We start from the raw sequence: 23,351 nt of genomic DNA on the forward strand, positions 1-23,351 counted from the left end.
TAATTTACACAAGTATAAGCTATTTTTAGCCTCTGGTTAATCGTTATTTGGTATAAAAATCTACATTAAGTAATGGTTAGATCATAGCTTTATTTATACATAACTTGACATTTGTTATACCCCAATGGCAAGTTGACCTTTTAATGTGTGTTCTGGTCAAATAATTATACTTAATTCAATGATTATATATTCGCGTAGAAGTTGATGGAAAATACACATTGATGCGTACCTTAATGCAAAAAAAAATCTGTACCTAAAAACCCTAACATTCAAATGAATAAAAAAAATATATTTGTAAATAACGAAAACTGGTGTTAAAAAATGTATGACTTTGCGCAGACAGAGCTCTGCACTTGGTTAAAAATTATATGCATTTCTATATTTGCTCGAATGTTGGTATGCAAGTTGCAAGCATCCTTTTCATCTTTAAGAATTTGATTTTAACTGGCTATATTACGTGGATTTTAACACAAAAAGTCATTAAAAGTATACTACTTGAATCAGAATATACGCCTTTTTTGCATGTTTAATTCAGTAACTATATAATCGCTTGAAGTTAATTTGTACTTAATATAGAAATACGAAGTGAACCTTTGAAACTGATATTAATCATTTAAAAAGAGTTACAAGTACAAACCACTTATAAATTAAATAAGTTTGGACATCTTCAAAACCTAATTTTTCATTTAGTGTAAGCCTAAACCCTACAACCTTATTTTCTTTCCTGTGCAATCAATTTAGATTTTTTAAACTGTGCATCAAATTGAACATGTATGGGGGCATCCATCCTGAATTTGTTGCTTAGTTTATATAAATTGATATCATTATATATAGAATTATTGAAAAGGTTAGTTAGTATACTGTTGTTATTCAACCACGGAGTCAAATATAAGGGGGAATATCAATTCGCTAGTTTAATATTTGAAGCAAGACTAAAATGTTCTTTGTTAATCGTTTTACTAATTTTTGTAACTCTGCATCTTGGATAAACGTATTTCACATTTTTCAATTTTTGTACTTTACTTTAAATTTACAACTCATTTATTACAATTTTATCGACATATCTAACTTAAAATTGTGCATCCTCCTCATAACTATACTTAGTATAATAAAATATCAAAAAGACTAAAGCTTCTTTTAAATTAACTACTTAAAGCAATAACCTTATATCAATGAGTTTATATCTTTTTAATTTCGGTTCAACAATTTATTATGCATGCCCAGCATCTACCCATTTAATCTGCATAACTAAGACGTTGAAATTACACTTTACATTTAAAAGTTGTTTAGAAATCAGAGCGTACCAGTTGTGCATTTAGTTTATTCAAATAAAAATTAATCATAAAATTTGATATTTTAAGAAGAAAAAAATAATATAACAGTGATTTATATCAAACGCAAAAGAGAAATTAAAATCGGAAGGTTTGAGTTCTCACAAAACTAGTTCAACCCAGCCACATATCATTCATGTACCTGTCCTAAGCCCGAAACCTTGTTAGTGCTTTGTTTTATGTCAAATCTGAATGAATAATTTCTGATTTGAAGATGTTAGTGTTGATTGTAGAAATTAATATGGGTTTCAAATACTATAAACCAACTTATTTTCGCGGATACTTTAATTCGCGTTTATCACCTTCTAGCCCACTGCGCGGCGATTTAATTTCGCGATTTTCAGATTTACTTCTTGTAGTTAGATAAGGAAAGATCCCAGTTTTAAATTTTCGCGACGATTTATATTCGCGTTATTTTTCTACTCGCGAAAGTCGCGAAATTAAATTGCTCACGAAAATTAGCTGGTTTACAGTACTTAGATAAATCGGGGTGATTGCAATTTTAATACAAAATTATTACAGTTGAGCATTATACAGAAAACATTTGACCAATTTCTGAAAAATCGCTTGGAAATCTGAAATAATAATCTCTCTAAAAGCATTTTTTATATTATAGTCTTTTTAAAGAAAACTTTTAATTTGAAGAATTTTTAGATGTAGTGCCATTACTGCATGTAGGTTTAGAAGTGCCAAACACTGGCTACCTATAGTAACAGGTACACACGTAGATGGTTTGGTATCGTTAGAGATGAAAGGTACTATGTTCTTTGTAACGCTACATATAGATGCGTGATGGATTGCTCACTATTTTAAATTGTACAGTTCTAAAAGAAAGCAAAAGATCTTTTTTTAAAACCGACTACCTACGCCGAGTCGATATTTTGAAATTCGCCAGTTGATTCCTTTAAAAAAATATTTAAGTATGGAGAAATAAATTGTGAATTAATCAGAATTATTAATACATAAGTTTGTTCTCCAGGTTGATCATCGATTTCTCGTGTTTTTGTGCTTGGTTGTAGAAATTTGCCATGCTCAGAATCCGTAGGTTATTGTAAAAATATCTATCTTCAAACCATTAACTTGGTTTTTTAAGAAAAAAGAATATTGAACCAACCACTAGCGAAATACATTTTTTATTTCTAATTATGAAAGTTACGTTTATGTTCATGCTAATTAAGCTGGTAAAACTCATTAAAAATATAAAATATAGGAGAACGAATAACGAATACACCCGTGATAAAAGCATTGTTATTTGTTCCAATTACTTAGGAAAGATTAATAGAATTAAAATGTTATTAAAAAGTCGAAGGTACTTGGCCTTTCAAAATAGTTTTCTATTGTAAACCTGCACATAATCTGTAAAACTGTTTAAATTAAGGCCATAGGAAAAAATTTCTTATTTGCTTTCAATCTGTTAAATTGATAGTTTATTTGAAGAATAGAACAGGGCTTTGATTTTCGGATATCATAAAAAGCGATTTTGAAATGATTGTATCGTCTGTGCGTCATATAAACGCTGCAAGGAATTTGGGGTTAACCTTACCGTGTAGAACAAATATATTTGTAAAAATCATGATTAATTTGATTATAGTAAACCCATTTCTTTGGCCTTATAATGCTTATAAAAACGTGTAAATCGTTACATTAATACATGCAACAATGCACTAGCTACACAACTGGTTATTAATTTCCAACGACATATTGTATGGATTTTTATTATAAAATGAGCAGTAGATCCAATTCAAAATGGAAATTATTGAAAAGATTCAACTGTCTACAGGTAAATTTACATCATTTTGTATAATATGATTTTACTTTATCAGTGATATCAACGCAGAAAATTTGAAATGATATCAAACAGAAAGCAACTAAGAAGTTCAAAATTGGATAATCTTAGTGTTAAAATGAGGGGGGGGGGTGGCAATCTGCGGTTAACCTTTACAACAACTATTTACAAACTCTGATGGGGTATTTTGTAAGGTGGCATAGTACAAGTAAGCTGTTTTTAACTTTGCCCTGCATGCCCTTTTGGTGTAGACCTTTCAGAACCTACAGGTTACATGATTTTGATCAGTTTTCTTTCTGAGTGTATTCATATTATTAAACATTACTTTTTCATACAACCACTTTTGTTTTTTCCCGACCTTTTTTCAATCTCTTAACATATTGTACATCATAGATAGCAGAAACAAACACTTGAGGGTGCGATCGAGACCTTAATGTAAATAAAAATCAATCACTAAAATACCTGATCATTAAATATTTGTTGAACACACATAAATAATGCTGAACAACCCTTCATTACAATCTGTAAGACGTTTTAATGATAGGTTTTAAGTGTTTTATTAACAGAAAATTGCATAGTAAACTTTAAGTTCAATTATATTACAGAACCTCACGTCTCTACGTAATTCACTAAGTTGTAGAGATTTCGCTATCACGTCATCACAATCTGCGGTACAACCACAATTGTTTATATTTTTGAAATAGGAGCATTGATATACTTCAATCAATTCGTAGGTAGGTTCAGTTGAATCGTTTGCTCTGCTTGGTTATACTGATTTTCCATTTTTCAATTTTGCAGTAAGTATTTTTCTATTATATTTTGCTGTTTGAGAAAGAGTTAAATATGATAAAGTAAGAAACAAAATTTTTAACACAAAAAATATTTTTGGAATTTTGCTTTTATATTTTTAAATATTAAACAGTTTTCCAATTATTTGTACTTATACCGTTTATTTTGACAATATGGAATTATTTTTTTTACTTTTAAAACATAAACAAGCAATATATGATATTAATTTTGCTGTCGTACCTAGCATGTAGCTGACTATTTTTACCACCTATTCTACAAGAAATATTGTTATTAATGCGAGATTTTTAGTCTCTTTTCCTCTTTTTCCAAAATTGATAATCATTTCTGACCTTATTTTTTATAAATATCTCCAGCAGTGATTCATAAAAATAAGTTTAAACTTAACGTCAAGTGTTATAATTTATTGGACATATTTTAAAATTTCTATAATAAAATGAAGCTTGTTTAAACTTCTACATCACTTTGAATGACTTCAAAAGTCGAGCAAGTGTAAAATTGGTTTTAAATTACCCTATTTCCTTATGACTTTGGTATTTATTATTATGTTCCCTAATCTACATATCTCGATTGGAAAAATGTATCTCAATCAGAATTTTATAGATAGTAAGATAGACGAGCAAGTGCAGCAGAGATAAAACATCCGTCTTTATGTCTTTACCAGGTCGTTTCAACCCTGGAGTAATATTGATAGCATGAATATTGATAATCATTCTAGTTTTTGCTGCATTGCAAGCAGTGATGGCTATATAACATTTTAGAACCAATACACAAGATGTGTTTGTTCCAAAAAAGGTACATCAAGAAAGGGGGGATACAGAACCAATGTCTTTATATGTGTATATTGGTTTTGAACATTCAACTGCGCGAAGTAAACAATACGTAATGTCAGAAACCCGAGACGGTTGTTAGGCGTGCGGGGAAATTCAGAATATCTAAATATCAAATGAAAAAAAAAAACCCTGAGATTTGAATACATGAAAACTGAAATCAGTGTATAAAACAATACTAGATCGAGACATGCAAACATGTATGTTGTGATGTTATGCTATTGTTTCAGAAAAGGGAGAAGGTTTGGTACCATTAAAACGTTTAATCCCGCTGCAAATGTTTGCACCTGTCCTAAGTCAGGAATCTGATTACAGTAGTTGTCGTCTGTTTATGTAGTTCATACGTGTTTCTCGTTTCTCGTTTTTATATAGATTAGACCGTTGGTTTTTCCGTTTGAATGGTTTTACACTAGTAATTTTTTTGGGGCCTTTATAGCTTGCTGTTCGGTGTGAGCAAATGCTCCGTGTTGAAGGCCGTACCTTGACCTATAATGGTTTACTTTTATAAATTGTAACTTGGATGGAGAGTTGTCTCATTGGCACTCATACCACATCTTCCTATATCTATGTAAACTGAAATAAAAAAGGACAATAACAGACTGATATATATATTGTCAAAATAATTTCCGTTTACACGTACAAATGTATATATATATATATATATATATATATACATTTGTACGTGTAAACGGAAATTATATATATACATTTGTACGTGTAAACGGAAATTATTTTGATATATATACATTTGTACGTGTAAACGGAAAATATTTTGACAATACTAGGCAGAGACTTGTGTGCACGTTTGAACGAAACATATTATGATATACATATGCACATTCATGGATCTTCAATCTGTCGGTACCTATATCTTGGCATTGCACAAGGTCATGTTTTTCTCTGACTGTTTATGACATCTTTACACTAAATCCATTAGATGTTGGATGTGTAATGATTGATAATTTAGTCTTAGATGCATGATGTTTTTTATTAGTTGTTATTGGCTTTGAACTAGCTGTCAGTAACTGTGAGTACTCTCAGATCTGTACTTAGTTTTTGTTGTTGTTTGGATGTATAAGTACCCGGCCACGTCCACTCTGTGTTTTTGTTAGATCATGGTAATTCTATTTGTTTCCATCTGATGAGTTGAGCCTTTTCCAACTGATTTTTATAGTTTCGTTCTTATGTTGTACCGTTACACCACTGTCCCAGGTTAGGGGGGGGGGGATCCCTCTAACGTTTAACTCCGCCACATTCTGTATGTATGTGCCTTTCCCAAGTCAGGAACCTGTAATTCAGTGGTTGTCGTTTGTTGATGTGTTATATATTTGTTTTTCGTTCATTTTTTTTGTACATGAATTAGGCCGTTAGTTTTCTCGTTTGAATTGTTTTACATTTTTTATTTCGGGGCCTTTTATAGCTGACTATGCGGTATGGGCTTTGCTCATTGTTGAAGGCCGTACGGTGACCTATAGTTGTTAATTTCTGTGTCATTTGTTCTCTTGTGAAGAGTTGTCTCATTGGCAATCATACCACATCTTTTTTATAAGACAATGCCAGGCAGAGCTTTGTGCACGTTTGAATTGAAAATATTATGACAATGCCAGGCAGAGACACGTGCACATATGTACTGAAAATATTATGACAATGCCAGGCAGAGACATGTGAACGTTTGAACTGAAAATATTATGATAATGCCAGACTTATGCACGTTTTAACTGAAAATATTATGACAATGCCAAGCAGAGACTTGTGCACGGTTGAACTGAAAATATTATGAAACTGCCAGGCATAGACATGTGCACGTTTGAACTAAAAATATTATGACCATGACAGGCAGAGACATGTGTACGTTTGATTAACATGGATATTTTTATTTACTCACTCAAAAATCAAAAGCAAAAGTTGAAATACGTTTGACAAACTCGGTGTATCCTGAAATTATAAACTAATATCTTTAGGATCTTTTGTCTAGTTTGTTTATAAGGTTTGAGTTCATTGCCTTTACAATGAATTTTTGAAGAAAAAAGCAAAACAACTGTTGTCCTTAATCCAGGTTTATTATGCCCTGAATTTTTATTTTCATGTATATGTTTTTGACCTAGAATGATAGACGTGTTTACTAATAAATTAATGTAAACATGTCATAGACACACATTTTATATGTTTCTGGTATGAAAACTATTTGCTATTGGCCATGTTGACCATTGTACAGTTCAAATATTGTAGTAAAAACATGTTTATTCTAATAAGTTCGCAATTTCATGAATTGGGACTTAATAAATTGAGATTTACCATTTTATTCAATAATTATACCCCCGCTTTAAAAAAGTGGGGGTATACTCTTTTAATTCTGTCTGTCCGTCCATCCGTCAGTCCGTCCGTCCGTCCCATGAATATTTTTTGTCGCATTTTTCTCAGGTACTACATTACAAGGATTTCTGAAATTTGGTTTCAAGGTTTATATGAGTGAGCTATACCGTGTGATGCGTTTTCAGATTTATCACTCAACAACTTCCTGTTTACCGAACACTTACATATTTTTAGACTATTAAAATTATCCATATTTGGGCGGTGTATCATCAGTGAGCAGTAGCTCGCAGTTTCACTTGTTTTATATATCTACTTATTAATATTGTTATGTAATGCAGCATTAGCTTGATTAAATGTCTACGGGATGGTATTAACTAAACATCATCTTCAATTTGCAATTAAAACTTTAAAATTTTTAAGAAAATTTGTTTTCGGTGAAATATTTTACCAAGACAAAATCTTGAATACAGTTTGACTTAATTTTCAACAGTTATATTATGATCACATTTCATTAAAATTAACTGATGGACTGTTTTAAGCTTAGTTCCATGGAAGATCAATGAAAAACACTCGATGTTTGTTCTCGCTGATGATCTAATTTTAAACCCATTTAATAGTTAATCTAATCTATTTTTTCTTGCGACCACCCTCATAAATAAAACACTTGCAGATGTAACTGTTCATACTCTATTTATATTTTGAGATTTTGTTATGTATTGGTTCCCATTAAACAGTCAGAGAGAAACATTAGTGTTTAATCTTGAATGGGTAATTAGCTAAACTGCTAAACGTGAAAAAGATATTATCAAACAACCTCTGTTGTAAATATTATTAAATTTCCACAAATTAACAAAAAAAAGATATCATTTGCATTCATTTTATTTTCGTAGCACAACAACACATATTCCAAGTCAGGAAACTCCCCTTTTCAGTGTCATTAAAGAGTAATCCGATAGTGCTCAGTCTATTCATGGAAGTATTATATTGTGATTTTACTTCCATGGTCTATTGGTGAAATAATTCACATGTGTAAGACTTGAGTGATGTAGAGCTTACCTATTACATTAGGATTAAAGAGCCGTCTCAAACTGCTCGAAATTATTGTAACACATTTTAAATGTGTCCATAACAACATTTATATTGTACAAAGTTGTATCAAAATCTGCACCAAATATTAGTCAAGAACAATAAAACCTAAATTACCTACAGTTTTATCTATATTTTTCTTAGAACCGTCCACAATACATTTGAAATATCTTTGTTGCATAGGGAAAATGGCTTTTCGTAAAGAGGGGACATTTTTATCTTCATGTATTGTGACCTTGTATAATTGGAACAATGTGTTTTACAAGGTTAATTTGTTCTTTATGTCATTGACAAATCGTTAAGCATTCTAACAGGAAAACGCAACAATACAAATATGTTGTTTTTTATGCCCCATTTATGGGCATTATGTTTTTCGGTCTGTGCGTCCGTTCGTCCGCTCGTTCGTCCGTCCGTCCGTCTTTCCGTCCACCCTTTTCACATAGTTTCTACTACAGTTTTTTTTTGTCCGTTCGTCTACTACAGTTTTTGTCGAGCCTTCGACTTTTGTCGAAAAAGCGAGACATAGCGATCCTACATTCCGTCGGCATCGTCGTCGTCGTCGTTGTCGTCGGCGGCGTCCACAAATATTCACTCTGTGGTTAAAGTTTTTGAAATTTTAATAACTTTCTTAAACTATCCTGGATTTCTACCAAACTTGGACAGAAGCTTGTTTATGATCATAAGATAATATTCAAAAGTAAATTTTGTAAAAAAAAAAATCCATTTTTTCCGTATTTTACTTATAAATGGACTTAGTTTTTCTGTCAAGAAACATTACATTCACTCTGTGGTTAAAGTTTTTGAAATTTTAAGAACTTTCTTAAACTATCCTGGATTTCTACCAAACTTGGAAAGAAGCTTGTTTATGATCATAAGATAGTATCCAGAAGTAAATTTTGTAAAAAAAAAAATCCATTTTTTCCGTATTTTACTTATAAATGGACTTAGTTTTTCTACCAAGAAACATTACATTCACTCTGTGGTTAAAGTTTTTGAAATTTTAATAACTTTCTTAAACTATCCTGGATTTCTACCAAACTTGGAAAAAAGATTGTTTATGATCATAAGATAGTATCCAGAAGTAAATTTTGTAAAAAAAAAAATCCATTTTTTCCGTTTTTTACTTATAAATGGACTTAGTTTTTCTGCCAGTTAACATTACATTCACTCAGTGGTTAAAGTTTTTAAAATTTTAACAACTTTCTTAAACTATCCTGGATTTGTACCAAACTTGGACAGAAGCTTGTTTATGATTAAAAGCTAGTATCTAGAAGGAAATTTTGTTAAAATTTTGTTTGATTTTTTCCGTATTTTACTTATAAATGGACTTTGTTTTTCTTCCAGTTAACATTACATACAGTCTGCAGTTTAAGTTTTTAAAACATTTATTAGATTCATAAACTATCCTGGATTTTTACCAAACTTGGACAGAAGCTACTTACAATCAAAAGATAGTATAGAGAGGAATATTTTTATTTATTTTTTTCCTCATTTTTGTTGAGCCTGCGATTAAAAGCAAAAGTAGGCGAGACACTGGGTTCCGCGGAACCCTTACGAATTTATTTATTTTGTCCGTTCGTCTGTCCGTCAATCCCTTTTCATATAGCTCCTACTACAGTTGTTAACTTTTCTCTGGAGATACGCAAGTCTGTCTTCTAGTTAAATTTTGTGTTATGTTTTGGGGGACTATTTGTAAGCGTGTGTGTACATGTACGTCATTGTCCAACACATACAATTGACCTTAGATAAGTTCATTTCAGTAGAATCATGCCACGGTGAGGGGTTATAAATATTTTGCCAGAATTTACAAAACCAATATATAAAATGCAGAGATCACGAGATTATTTTTGAAAGCTTGTACAAATATTTTTAACTCTATATTATCCCCATTAACCATACATTTCTAGAGGTTTAATATTTATTTAGATAATGTTATCAGCAGCACGATATTTGGCATACTTGTCATCGTATTAATAAACAAAAAATAAGTGTGCTTCTTTTTCGTTTGATATTTTGGTAGAATGAAGATTTTACCCAATTTAATATGCTAGATGTACAATATTCCAAACCCTAGTTCATTCTTCGCGTTGTTATTTCTTTACATGACAATTAAGATGAATGATGGAGACGAGCGAGCACTTATTTCTGTTTATTTTTTGTTTTGTTCTTTTTGTCTTTTGTTTTTTGTCTGTCTCTTTGTTTTTGTTTTGTTTTTTTGGTGGTGGGGGAGGGGCAATTTTGATTATTCCACTGTCAGTTTTGACGATTTGTTAAGTTTTACAATGTACAGTTCGAGTTCTGGTATTGCTCAATTAAATAATTTCTTCTTGAGGTTGTTTATTCGAGTGGTCCTGATTTTTAACCTGGGTGATATATTTTTGGCAGTGTTATCAGAGGTTGCAAGATTTCCTCTTTATTTTTCTGTCATTATATCTATGGTAAAATATGTACACAGGCTTAACAAATTGGACGATGGGTTACTTTATGATGCTTATGTTTGTAATAAAATTTTAGATGCAGGAAACATTAATTGTTGGTATTCATCTATGAGATATGTCCTTCAATCACTTGATATACAAAATTTGAATACAAAGCTCAATAGATTAATTAAATTTGTAAAATGTAAACTTTGTAACAGTTTTAAAACATTTTGGGGGGTCAAAAGATCTGATACCTTATCACAAGGTAATAGTAAATTAGAAAATTATTTCAACCTCAAGACTGACTTCGTAAAGGAGGCTTATTTATCAATTAAAGATTTTAATATAAGAAGAGCTATATGTAAATTGAGAATAAGTGCACATGATCTTAAAATTGAGAAAGATAGGTATAGTAAAAAATACATAGAGAGAAGTCAGCGTCTATGTCATCACTGCCTATCACATGGATCAAATTCTATTGAAGATGAGACCCATTTCACAGTAAGTTGTCCTTTATATAACGAACAGAGAAAATTATTATGGGATAAAGTAAACAGTTTTTGTAATAATTTTAAAGAATTACCCAAGGATAAAAAATATTTCTGGCTGTTCACAAATGAGCATTTACCAACTCTTATGTGCCTAGGCAATTATATAATTAAGTGTTTAGAAATAAGATCCAGGGGAATACAAAATATATAAAATTATTATGCAATTATTGTTAATGTTATGTAAGACACATGATGTGTTAGGCTCTGATCCTGTCCAATATATGATAGTATTATATTAGGATATAGTTTTTCTTTTTTCCAATCATATTGTGCTTAATATTGTTGTAAATGATGCCCTTTATGGGTTCTTGATTAGATTAATAAAATTCTTAAAATTCTTATCTTATCTTATTTTGGAATGTTTGTTAGCTGTCTTTATCCTTAGTGATTAGTTTTACATCTCGCTTCACAATAATGGGTTTAGACTACTTGCACATTCTATTTTGACAAACATTCCATCATTCCTTCGTTTTTTAGAGCATGCTGTTTCTTCATCCAATTAGAAAAGATGAAGAAGATAAGATAAGATATTTTATTAGTGTAAAATCCAAACAATAGGATTGTTACTAAATAACAAAAATAAACAATAAACAATACAAACATGTGACATTGACCAAAAAAATCAAGTTTGTGTCTACTGTGACAACATGCATGCCTCCTCCCAAATTAGCATTTAAATAATTATTATATTCAGAACAGAGATACAATGCTGCTTACAACCAAGGAGGTTATGTTATATAATATAACCTATTTTGCTACCATTTTTTGTATTTATTCATAAACTAGGTAAATAAAAAGAAAACTAAATATCATGTTCGGCCTGAACATGCATGAAACATGTGCCACTGGAAATTAAGCAACCAACTTACAACAACACAATTAATTCACAACTGTATTATGGCTGTTTCTATCATTATACATTTCACTTATGACAATAACCATAATCATCAATATGTCACATTCTTCATAAAAAAATAAAATCAAATGTGTTAATTACTCAAAAGGTTCATCTTACACTTATATGTAATGGGTATAGACATTAATACATTTTGAAGTACCAGCTAGAAACCTCTTATAATTTGCCAATTTTGGTACCAGGAAAAAGCTACATTTTTCTTATTTATCATTACGTATATAATATTTAATAAAGAAGAATGTAGCAAAAACCTTCAACCAAAGTAAATGAGAACACATATGTTAAAGACAAACAAACTAAGCGTTCGGCTACATCTCATGATATTTTTCAATAAAAATACGTTATTGAGTATCTACATATACATGCCTTATTAGTTTCTTTGACTTAAATGAAGAAAATATAGCTATGAAATTCAATAAACTTCCACACTGACATTTCAATAACAGCTGACAACAATTGCGTGGTACCAATTGCATGCCCATCATTCGTGTTGCATCTTGCTTTTATGTTTCGCCATGCTTTTGTAATATTCAGAAAACCTTATCATTAAATGAAAGGATGCTGTTGTATACTTAAACGTATATTGAATTAAAGATTAAAGTTCATTTTACTATAGATTAACTGATTGAAACTGTCGTTTATAGTTTGTAGATTCTAGTCAAAGAATTAAGTATCTTGTTAGAGAGATTTTAACGAGATTTTATGAGATTTTTACTGTCGTATTTTTCAACGCTTGGAGAATTGATATCGTCTTATTAACATGCCAGCATGTATAACCTTACTTATATTGGATATTTGTCCATTGTCGTGTATTAAGCATTTTTTAATTAAATAGAGGAGTAAACAAAATCTAAAACCACAAAAACAAGGTGGATTATATAACGAGAGTGTAGACATCTTTTTTTTAACCTCTTGTGTCAATATTCAAAAGAATAATATTTTGAATCAAGGACATTAAACTGTTATTTGTGAGACGGCTTATATTTGTTTTTCTGTACTTACAGGGAGCAACCGGACGAGAGGTAAGAAGATCACACTCATTTCACACAAAAGCACGTACTGAAATGGCCGACAAGTATTGTCCAGATTCACCAGCGTCTTCTCGCAAAAGACACAAACCATTGACGGTTAAGAAAATAACACCAAGTAGTCTAGGGAGTTGTCCAATATGTGGTGGTTTGGAAAGAAGATTAGTGAATGGTGAATGGATCAGGTAATTTTTTTATGTTTTTAATGGGGTCAATTTTGATTTTGACGATTTTCACTTTGGCCTTTCAGGAGTTATGGCGCTTCATTGCTATGACAATGCAACACATTTTAATACAATGTTATACCCGGTTTGCTGTCATTTTTTGTTTTGTTTTTTGTGAGTAACACCATGAAGTCTAGGAAATTGTCCAATATGTGGGGGTTTGGAAAGGAGATTGGTGAACGGGGAATATATCAGGTGATTCATTTTGATGATATTAATTTTTTTTTTTTAGGTCAATTTTCACTTTAAGGAGGTATGTCCCTTCATTGCTATAGTAATGACACTAATAAATAAAATTTAAATCCGGTTTGCTGTCATTTTGACAGCCTCTTGTTTTGTTTAGTTTTTGGAGGGGGTGTTAAATTTTATAATCATATAGATATATGCCAGTATGTCACCGTAACAGTAATAGTAATATGAATATTGCTATGTATTTTTTTCAGTATTTTAGAGGGATTTATTATTTATCATATATTATGTTCGTACCAACACAAAGCCCGGAACATGCATATATGTGTTCTTTTCTATTTGAAGTTTCATTTGATTTTACTTACTTGGAGCACACATGTATTTGTAATTTCTAATTTAATTTATTCGTTTTGAAAGTCAAGATGAGTGTTGCAGAAATTGTTCGTTCATAGACAGTTTCGTTTATCTTTATTTCAAGACCTTTTGATGGCCTATAAATGTTGCAGAATTTATGTAGCTCCTCATTTCCTACCTTTGGTGTTGGTAGTCTGTTCACAAGAATACTGTGTTTTTCGTTTAGTTATACATATACAAGTCTAAATTGAAAACAACGTTCAAACCTATGATTGCGTTGGATAAAAACCGCAATTTTTATACGTGTGCATGCAAAACAAATTTCTTGTTAGAGGGGTCTAAATACAGCACAAACAGCATTTTCCAAAAGACCAAAAAAGTGAAAAAGTATATTTTAACAAAACGCATTTGACTGACAGGTCGAACAACAAATGTTCATAAACCCTGCTGACGATTGCCAAATAAACGGATCACCGATGTAATAAATGGATCTTAATTTTAAATTTAATACTTAAACAGAAAACAATAAACTTGCGGAAAAGATGATATACCGCAAACAAAAGGTGCAAAGGTTTTTATACGCCATATCCGGATTTCGACAAATAATGTCTCTTCAGTGATGTTTGTGTTATTAGTGTGTATTTGCCTTTTAACCACCATTAATTCTACCTTTGTTCTTCATTCGTGTTTTAATTATCAGTGATTGGGCGTACTGGTTTAAGTGTACCTTTTCAAATTTAGGTTTCGCTTTGCACATTTCTTTATCATTTAGATTTCAGATATACATGATATATCAGAACATTGTTGTTACGCGCATACAATAAATTACGCCTAAAATAACACGACCGGGTTTATTAGCAAAACCGTAGGCTAGCAGCAGGATTTCGGGAAATAGGCTAGATAATGGATGTTGGGAGTGAGTTTTGATGTTTGTAGTATTGCATTTAAAAACTTTTTTTTTTATTTTTATTTATTTATTTGGGAAACTTACAGATACTGGTATGCCTTAAAGGATGGAACACTATTTTCCTTTTTGACGGAAGATGACACAGTAACAGTTGATATACAAGATCTCCATGGTTACAAGGTGTCATCTCTAATTGACCAATTTAGAGGGAAACGATTCGCAATAAAACTGGCACATGAGGTTGGTACTCTTTTCTTTTGATCTTTGAAAGCATATTGTACTCTTGGTGTATTTATCTGTATTCATTTTGAATATATTGTGAAGATACATGTAAATGCAAAACAATAATGGAGTGAAAAAATGCTGCGTTTGAAGCGATTTTCCAGATCAATTATTGATTAGAACCAAAGAAACCAATAATGTTTTCTATTTCAATCGATTTATGACAAATACTGGATTGTCTTTGTCGTTACATCTGTCTGAAATGCATGCTATATTCTCAAATGAATGTTTGGCTACCGGTCAATCGTTGAATAATTTTTAATTGTCACCTTTTTTTAGATATCAGTAACTTCAAAAGACTGTCGTATACTTTCATGCAGGTGTATGTTTTAATTGTGAACTGATGATTGTAAATATAAACATCGTTAATTTAATCTCGTTCTGAAAATGCATGAAATATTTCCCACTGGTATATAAATAAGCAAACAAAAATCAAACCAATCAACTATAAGATTATTCGTATTTTTGGTTGTGTTCACGTTTCGTATCCTTTTTATTTTTATTGGTCCATACACCTTTCTCATGGCTTTTTGTTTGTCCTCAAAATAAAGAATTTTCTTTCTTTTTGCATGTTGGGGTGGGTATTGTCGCAGTGAACCTAATTTGACTATAAGAAAAAGGAAATAACTGTTGATGACACCATCTTTCATTAACTCAGTTAAATTTAGCTAAAACGTTTAGACTGCGGCGATTTAGAGCCTTGTACGGACGTTGGTATACCTGTGAAGACCGTATGTTGATCTCTACAGATGTCTTATGACGTTCGTAGTATGGTAAAATTGTTGATTCCTTGACGCTTACTACACATCTGATTCATCTTTTTACGTTTTTTTTAAGGAAATCTCTTCTACATATTTATCCGCGAACAGCAGAGATGAGATGGAATTATGGGTAGAAAAACTTCAATCAGCAACAGGACAGCCACCTAGTGAGCATAGTCAAGCTGAAAGCAACAACGATAATCAAAACGGTAAATGTTACATGTACTTATAGAACAAATGATGGTTAATTTAATTACATACGTAGGTTATCATTAAATTTGCAATACCGATGATAGACTTCGTGAGGAATAAAAAGAATACACAGGAGGATGTTTGGTTTTTTTTTGTTACAGTATAATTCATGTTGAAAATATTCTGTTCTTTGAAATTTCTAGATCTCAAAGCATATATTGTAGTTCTAAACTTTTTTATTTGATTTTTATAAAAGTAATCTATTTATTTAAATAGTTACCATATTTTTAATCTAAATTTCAAACTTTTATATAGGTAAACAATGTTTTACTTCATTGTAAATCTGTTGCTTAATTTTTTATTGCATGCTAGGTTGTTTTATATCTTAGACTGTTTAATGTTATGTATTTGTTTTTTGTATTCGGTCAAAAGCTCCTTAGAGCTTGTGTTGTATATTTAACTTATGCCGAATCAAAATATGTTTTTCTTATCTTATCTTATCTTATAATGTAAAATAGAATTGTACAAAGGTGGTTGACAGTGACGTGAACAGTGCAAAAAGTACATTTAGAATAGGTGTTTCCAATTTGGATTCGTTCGTCTAATTATAAACAATGTACTGTCTAATTATATCAGTAAACTATTTAATCAGTGTAGTGCCCTTTCTTACGCAACACTTAAGCAAAGCCTATGATATAATTATATGAAATGTGGAGAAAAAAAACCATTTGATCACGTTCCTTCTACTAGTTTCATGGAGATAAACATTTCATGATTTTTTAAATAATAATAATACAGTTATATAAGTTTTAATACATCATGACTTATTTACTGAAAGAAAACGATGCAGTTTATGCTGTTTTAAGATCTTAAACTCCCTTTTTTGTATCCATTTAATCTGACTACAGTCTTAACATATCGACACTTCTGAATTATCGGATTCCTGTATTGTACTTGGCACTTCAACACCCTTTTTGTACCCATTTAATCTAACTTCAGTCTTAACATATCGATACTTCTGAATTCCACTGTCGGATTCCAGTATTGTACTTGGCACTTTAACACCAGTCACCATTTTTGTACCTATTTAATCTAGCTACAGTCTAAATATATCGATACTTCTGAATTCCACTGTCGGATTCCAGTATTGTACTTGGCACTTTAACACAATAACAGTTCACTATGTTATCGTAATGGTATCAGTTCGTATTATATTTGTTTACATTTTTGCCAATCTTACTGATGTATATCCAGATGTACTGATTTATTTATTTTACAATGATATTTTCAACAGATAATTATCAAGAAAAATGCCAGTCAGTCAAACAGAAATTACTTCAGGAAATGCTACGTCAAAAGCGTGAACTTGAGCTTAAACAAGCAGCCAGACAAAAGGTGTGTATTATGACGTCACAAATATATTTATTTGGCTTCACTTAAAATGCTTGATAGCATTGACATTACCAATTTTCGGGCACCAGATGCGCATTCAAACAATAAATGTATCTTCAGTGATGTCCGAGACCAAAGTTTTTTTGGAAAATCAGAAACTTATAAAAACGTTAAACAGCTGATAAAACCAGGAAGGACCTAAAGCGTTGCCAAATCCAGACAAGGGTGTTTGTTTATCTTTTGTCAAACTATAACTTTGTAAAAGTTGGCACTGTCAATAATGATAGAGAAATGATATCCAAGTTTCCTTAACATGTATCCTTGGTATTAACAGTGTAAGAAGGATATTGTTAAATTTCGCATGTCAATCGACTTTTAGCTTATATAAGATGCTTATCGATAACCTATAATACTTTGTTTCGAATATTAATGTAACACCAATACTTCATACATCTCAAGTTGTAGTGGCCCCGTGGGCCCTTTGTAAGTTGGTAGAAATATTCGATTCAATGGCAGTTTGATAGAAAGATAGAAACTATAATGTTCCTACATTCTTTAAATTCTTGGAATTCATTAAAGCAACTGTATTTTATATTAATAAGAATGTTTCTATCAGAGGTATATATAAGACATTTCATCTGTCAAGAGTTAATACTTTGACAAAATGGAATATTTCAATCAAGATTGATAATAGTAAAACAATCTTCTCTATATCAAGCTATTGTATCAACAAGTTCCTCCATATAGACTAACAGTTTTATTAATCTTCATAAATTTGTCAGTTTCTGAACTATTTCATTTCACTGATTTGCTATCAATATTAGACGTGATAAGACGTTTCGATATCTTTGTTTGATTGACATAAATTGAAATAAGGAAGAACGTTTACGGGGAATTGTCTTATGTGAAACAGTATATCACCCGCCTTATTTCTGGCGCTGTTTACTTGCGTTAATTCAGACTGAGTTATGTTTCTACAGATATAAACAGCCTCCCACAACCTCTCGTGGATAATGCCTCACTAGATGCTTTGAAGCAGAGATACTGAGCTGCAGTATCCCATAATCGCACCACCAGACTGCTTTTAAGTTGCACCTGTTAATATGTTCTTGCCCCTTCATACCTAGCATGGACGATAGTGTAATGATACTTAATTAAAGGAGACGATATTAACCCAGCTCGACATTGTCTGTATATACTTATTTTTTTATTTTTTTTAAAGGAGACGATATTAACCCAGCTCGACATTGTCTGTATTTACTTATTTATTTTGTTTTAAAGGAGACGATATTAACCCAGCTCGACATTGTCTGTATATACTTATTTATTTTTTTTTTAAGGAGACGATATTAACCCAGCTCGACATTGTCTGTATATACTTATTTTTTTTTTTTAAGGAGACGATATTAACCCAGCTCGACATTGTCTGTATATACTTATTTTTTTTTTTTTTTTAAGGAGACGATATTAACCCAGCTCGACATTGTCTGTATATACTTATTTATTTTTTTTTAAGGAGACGATATTGACCCAGCTCGACATTGTCTGTATATACTTATTTTTTTTTTCTTTTTGTTCAGATAATCCTAATTTTACACATAATGCCATATTTCAGAAGCAGCATCATAATTCTGCTGACACTTCCGGTGGTTATGTACAGGATGATCAGCTGATATCTGACGTGGTACGGTTACGTCAAAGAAGAATGTCTACTCAAATTAAGGTAAAAAATGAAAACAACACTTTAAATTTCATGCTTCCGATAATATAAACGGTACCCATTTTTCTGCACCAGATGTTCATTTCGACAATTAATGTTCAGTGATGCTCGAGGCCAAAATATTTGAAAATCCGAAGCGCTTTTTCTGGATTTACCTAGTATATTGAATTTCAAAAGATATATGTAATGTATTGGTGGACGCAGTATATCAACAGATAGTATACGATACTGTTAGAACGACTTGTGCTCTCTTTTCGCTGAATTATTCCAATTGGAATCCAATTACATTGGATATGTTTTATGCAGGGGCTTCTTAAGAAAGAAAAGATGGAAGCATCATTTAGCTTTCATCCTTTTACAGATTTTTTTTTCTATTTTTCCGAAATATTTTTTATATTGTCCCCCATTGAATTTGAAATGTAGGATACCACACATCCAATTGGATCTGCTTTGTACCTAGGCTCTTTCTAAAGATACACAATAAGGTTTAGTTGAGAACTTAACTTCGACAAGAGATGACTTCATTTCCTTCTTGTGAACTTTTTTTAATGTAGAAACATTCCATCAGAATCTCCTAATGATAAATTCATCTTCTAAGTGGTACGATATTCTTTTGATTGCGCTTCTTGTCAGGATTTATTTGACAAAGATTATTGCTGTTTATATGAAAGCTACTTTACGGAGGGATTTTTGATAATAAAGTTGAAGTCATCTCATCGAATGTGTTGCAGTTGCAATCATGGCATGCCGCATGGTTGATCATTATGAAATATTTGTGCCACAGATGACCAAGGATATGTTCCCTTTTTCTTACCTACAATACTGTTATCCTAATGATTGCCACTCTTCTAGTAGGAATTTCATACCGTCCAATGCTCTTATGCCTAGTACCTGATGTGGCCTTTCAATTAACTGATTGATTCCAGTCCAATGATGAGTCTTATGCAAACGAAACGTGCGTCTTGTGTAACAAACTATAACCCTTGTATCTTTGATGAAAAGTAAAATAACAAAATTACCGAAATCCGAGGAAAATTCAAAACGGAAAGTCCCTAACCGAATGGCAAAATCAAAAGCTCAAACACATCAAACGAATGGATAACAACTGTCATATTCCTGACTTGGTACAGACATTTTCTGATGTAGAAAATGGTGGATAGAACCTGGTTTTATAGCTAGCTAAACCTCTCACTTGTATGACAGTCGCATAAAATTCAATTATATTGACAACAATGTGTGAACAATGCAAACAGACATAATAGGTAAAAATGTCAAAAATAGGGGTACAGCAGTCAACATTGTGTTATAATCTTAATCACTATAAAAACAAATATGTCAATAAAGAAAAACAAAAAGGCATATAGACAAAGCACATTTAAGCAAAAACTAAAGACAAGAATACAAAAATTTACCATAGCACCATAACACAATGACGGGATGTACAATTACCGAGCCACGTCAAATGAATGTTTAAAGGTTTGGTTTTTTTTTGGGGGGGGGGGGGGGATGGGGAGTCCATGTTGCCCTGTCTTTAGTTTTTTTGCATGTACATTGTTAAAAGAAAATATTCTTAGATGCTTAGATGCATATATTTTATAATGTTGAAAATTTAACAGCTTGATCCAAGAAATGAAAATAAAATAATGATACGCATAATAGGTGCTAATAGATTAATCGTTTTTAAGAAGGACAAAAATTGGAAGAATTCCAAGGTACACTGCAATATCTGATCAATTGAGTAATGGGTTATCTGTTTTAAAAACATTACACATGCTGGGCGAATACAGATTGCAAACATTGTCAACATTTCAGTTAATATTTGTGATGAAAAAGGTTTTTAATGGGTTAATTGATTAAAATGCTTATATCTAATGAGGTACAAATACAAACAATCATTGAAATTGACATTATCATCTTTTATCTCAGAATCTACAAATAAAGAAATGAGATATGATTAACAAAAACATTCCTCTTATTTTTCAAGATGGATACAATTCAAAAACAGATGCAACCACAGTCAACTGGTCGAAAATTTTTATTTGGAAAGAAAAAGAAAGTGGATGAAAGTAAGACTGAACATCTTCAAGAACAGTTGCGTGAACTGAGTGAAAAAATGCAAACAATTGATATAGACATAAGTCGCAAGGAAATGTTGGACATGAATCAAAATAAAAAGCCTCAATATCTCATGCATTCAGACGAGTCATTACCATTCAATGACGGCATGTCATCCGAAAGTCTTGACAATGAAAAGAAAGACGATGATACTATTCGTGGAAACAGTTTGAAATTGAAAAATAGTGTTCAAAAGTTAGCTCAAAAGACAAAACGATCTTTAAAGGGGAAATCTAAAAAGCAACATTTTGAAGTGCCGAAATATAACGGTTTAGTCACTGCAAACGGTGGTTCTAATGGTGCTTTAAATATGGATCTTAGTCGGGATGATGATGACGATGACTCAGATCAATCAGACCAAAGTCCAAGGAAATCAAATAATAGTCTCATAGACCTTACAAAGTCTAGAAATAGCACATCATCAGATGATGTTTTTGAAAATAGCAAAAGTGATACATCGTTGTCTCCAAGAAAGGAAATTGATCCAACCGTCTTAGCAGAAATAGATGTAAGTTTTCTTGTAATTGAAGTAAAATGTCAAAGGATTACTCGAAAATACTAGTTTGTGTCTAAAACATTTTAAGCTAACACAAGGTATTTGGCAACAATCCATGATTGATCAAAATTTTTCATTTTTCCCCAAATTTATTATAACAATTTGGAAAATCAGTGCATAAAATGACAGGTTTACATGTAAGAGAAACGATTGTGGTAAAATGCTTTCAAGAGGTGTGTATAAATAACATAAGCCGTTCTATTTAATTGTCGTATATGACAGATATGTGTTTCTATGCAAAATTTGATGAATATTTGAATGTTAAAAATAGTGCATCTACCAATATAAAACATGATCGCTGCATTTTGTTTTTTTTTAAGAAATTGGTTTATAAGTAAAACATGTAAATGATTTTTAAATCATAAAAGTTCATTTGGTTTGATTTTGGTTAGATAAAGTAAATTGCAATTAATTTCTTCTGAATGACTTCATGCATTTCTAACACTTTATAGATTTGATGTGCCTGGAGCACTTTTCTGGAATTTTCGTTCAGACGCACCAAATAAAGTGTTATTATCAATTACAAGTTATATTTTAAGAATTGATATTTGACATATTATTTAAAAAGTCCCATTTAATTTTGAATGTTGTATGTGTGTTGATTTGTCGACTGTTGTTCATGTACATTTGGATCAAGCCTTTTACAGAGAAAACTTGTCCAATGATACAAAACAACTACTGAAACATGCACATCAAATTGGAAAGGAAAGTAAACGTTTATATATCTGATTTAAAAATCAATGTTCCTTTTGCGTTTGATTTACCATGACATTTATTCAATAACATTTTATTACTTTTGCCATGGTCAAATGAATACATGTTTAAGATAACGTCAAATCATAAACAATATTTACTTGTTATAATTTTGCAGGCATTTGAAGAACTAACGAGACAAGTGTTAAACGCTAGAGCTGCCCCTACATAGAAACTGAGGCATTATGTGAAGAAAGAAAGACAACTATGTTTTTTTAACAGAACAGTTAATCCCCTTTGGTGCTCTTGTGAAATTTGCATTTTACTGTTGAAATTTAAGACATGTACATTTAAACAAATGTACAAATAAACTTTCGACATCCATTCATATTACGAGGTACACATTATTTTACTCATTGTTATGCATATGTTTTGTAACTTACATATTAAACGTTATTATCATTTCTGCATTATCTTGTTCTTAAATAGGTGTAATGCAAACAACAATGGGACCTATAACCTTGATATACTTGCATCTTAACATTATGCAGACAAACAGTTAATCTTTTTATTTGTTTAAATGAATGTTTAATGGAAATAGTAGTAGCACTATTTTTTTTGATTTTGAAGAAAAAGAATGATTGAAAAACCTGCAATAATGACATTTACCACTGATGAGTCTTGTGTAGACGAAACGTGACAGGCCTACCAAATTCTAAGCCTGGTAACTTTGATGAGTTTTTTACCTAAAGTTAATAAATATGTAAATCAAAATTTAGGGATTAAAGATAAATTACTCACCGACATAATCTAAAAATGATTGATTCGTACAAACATTCTAAACTTTGCTACAAAATTATCAAAAATTATTAATTATCAGCACAGAACTTGGCATTAT

At 31.2% G+C, this 23,351-nt stretch overlaps 1 protein-coding gene across 7 annotated transcripts in view; it reads left to right on the top strand.

The window, feature by feature from the left end:
- Window positions 1-22,915, top strand: part of LOC127719758 (uncharacterized) — a 72,227-nt gene extending 49,312 nt beyond the window's left edge. For 6 of the 7 annotated variants that reach the window (XM_052226006.1, XM_052226007.1, XM_052226009.1 and 3 more), the window contains 7 exons: window positions 13,045-13,253; window positions 14,829-14,982; window positions 15,862-15,994; window positions 17,272-17,372; window positions 18,985-19,092; window positions 21,074-21,712; window positions 22,632-22,915. In XM_052226006.1, coding sequence (XP_052081966.1) covers window positions 13,045-13,253; window positions 14,829-14,982; window positions 15,862-15,994; window positions 17,272-17,372; window positions 18,985-19,092; window positions 21,074-21,712; window positions 22,632-22,685 — 1,398 coding nt within the window. In that variant the 3' untranslated portion in view covers window positions 22,686-22,915. Of the gene's footprint in view, window positions 1-3,890; window positions 3,915-13,044; window positions 13,254-14,828; window positions 14,983-15,861; window positions 15,995-17,271; window positions 17,373-18,984; window positions 19,093-21,073; window positions 21,713-22,631 lie in introns of those variants that run through there. The other variant, XM_052226013.1, reaches the window with a different exon arrangement.
- The last annotated feature ends 436 nt before the right edge of the window (window positions 22,916-23,351 follow it).

The sequence above is a fragment of the Mytilus californianus genome, unplaced genomic scaffold, assembly GCF_021869535.1.
Source record: "Mytilus californianus isolate M0D057914Y unplaced genomic scaffold, xbMytCali1.0.p SCAF_11, whole genome shotgun sequence".
Taxonomy (NCBI): Eukaryota; Metazoa; Mollusca; class Bivalvia; order Mytilida; family Mytilidae; genus Mytilus; species Mytilus californianus.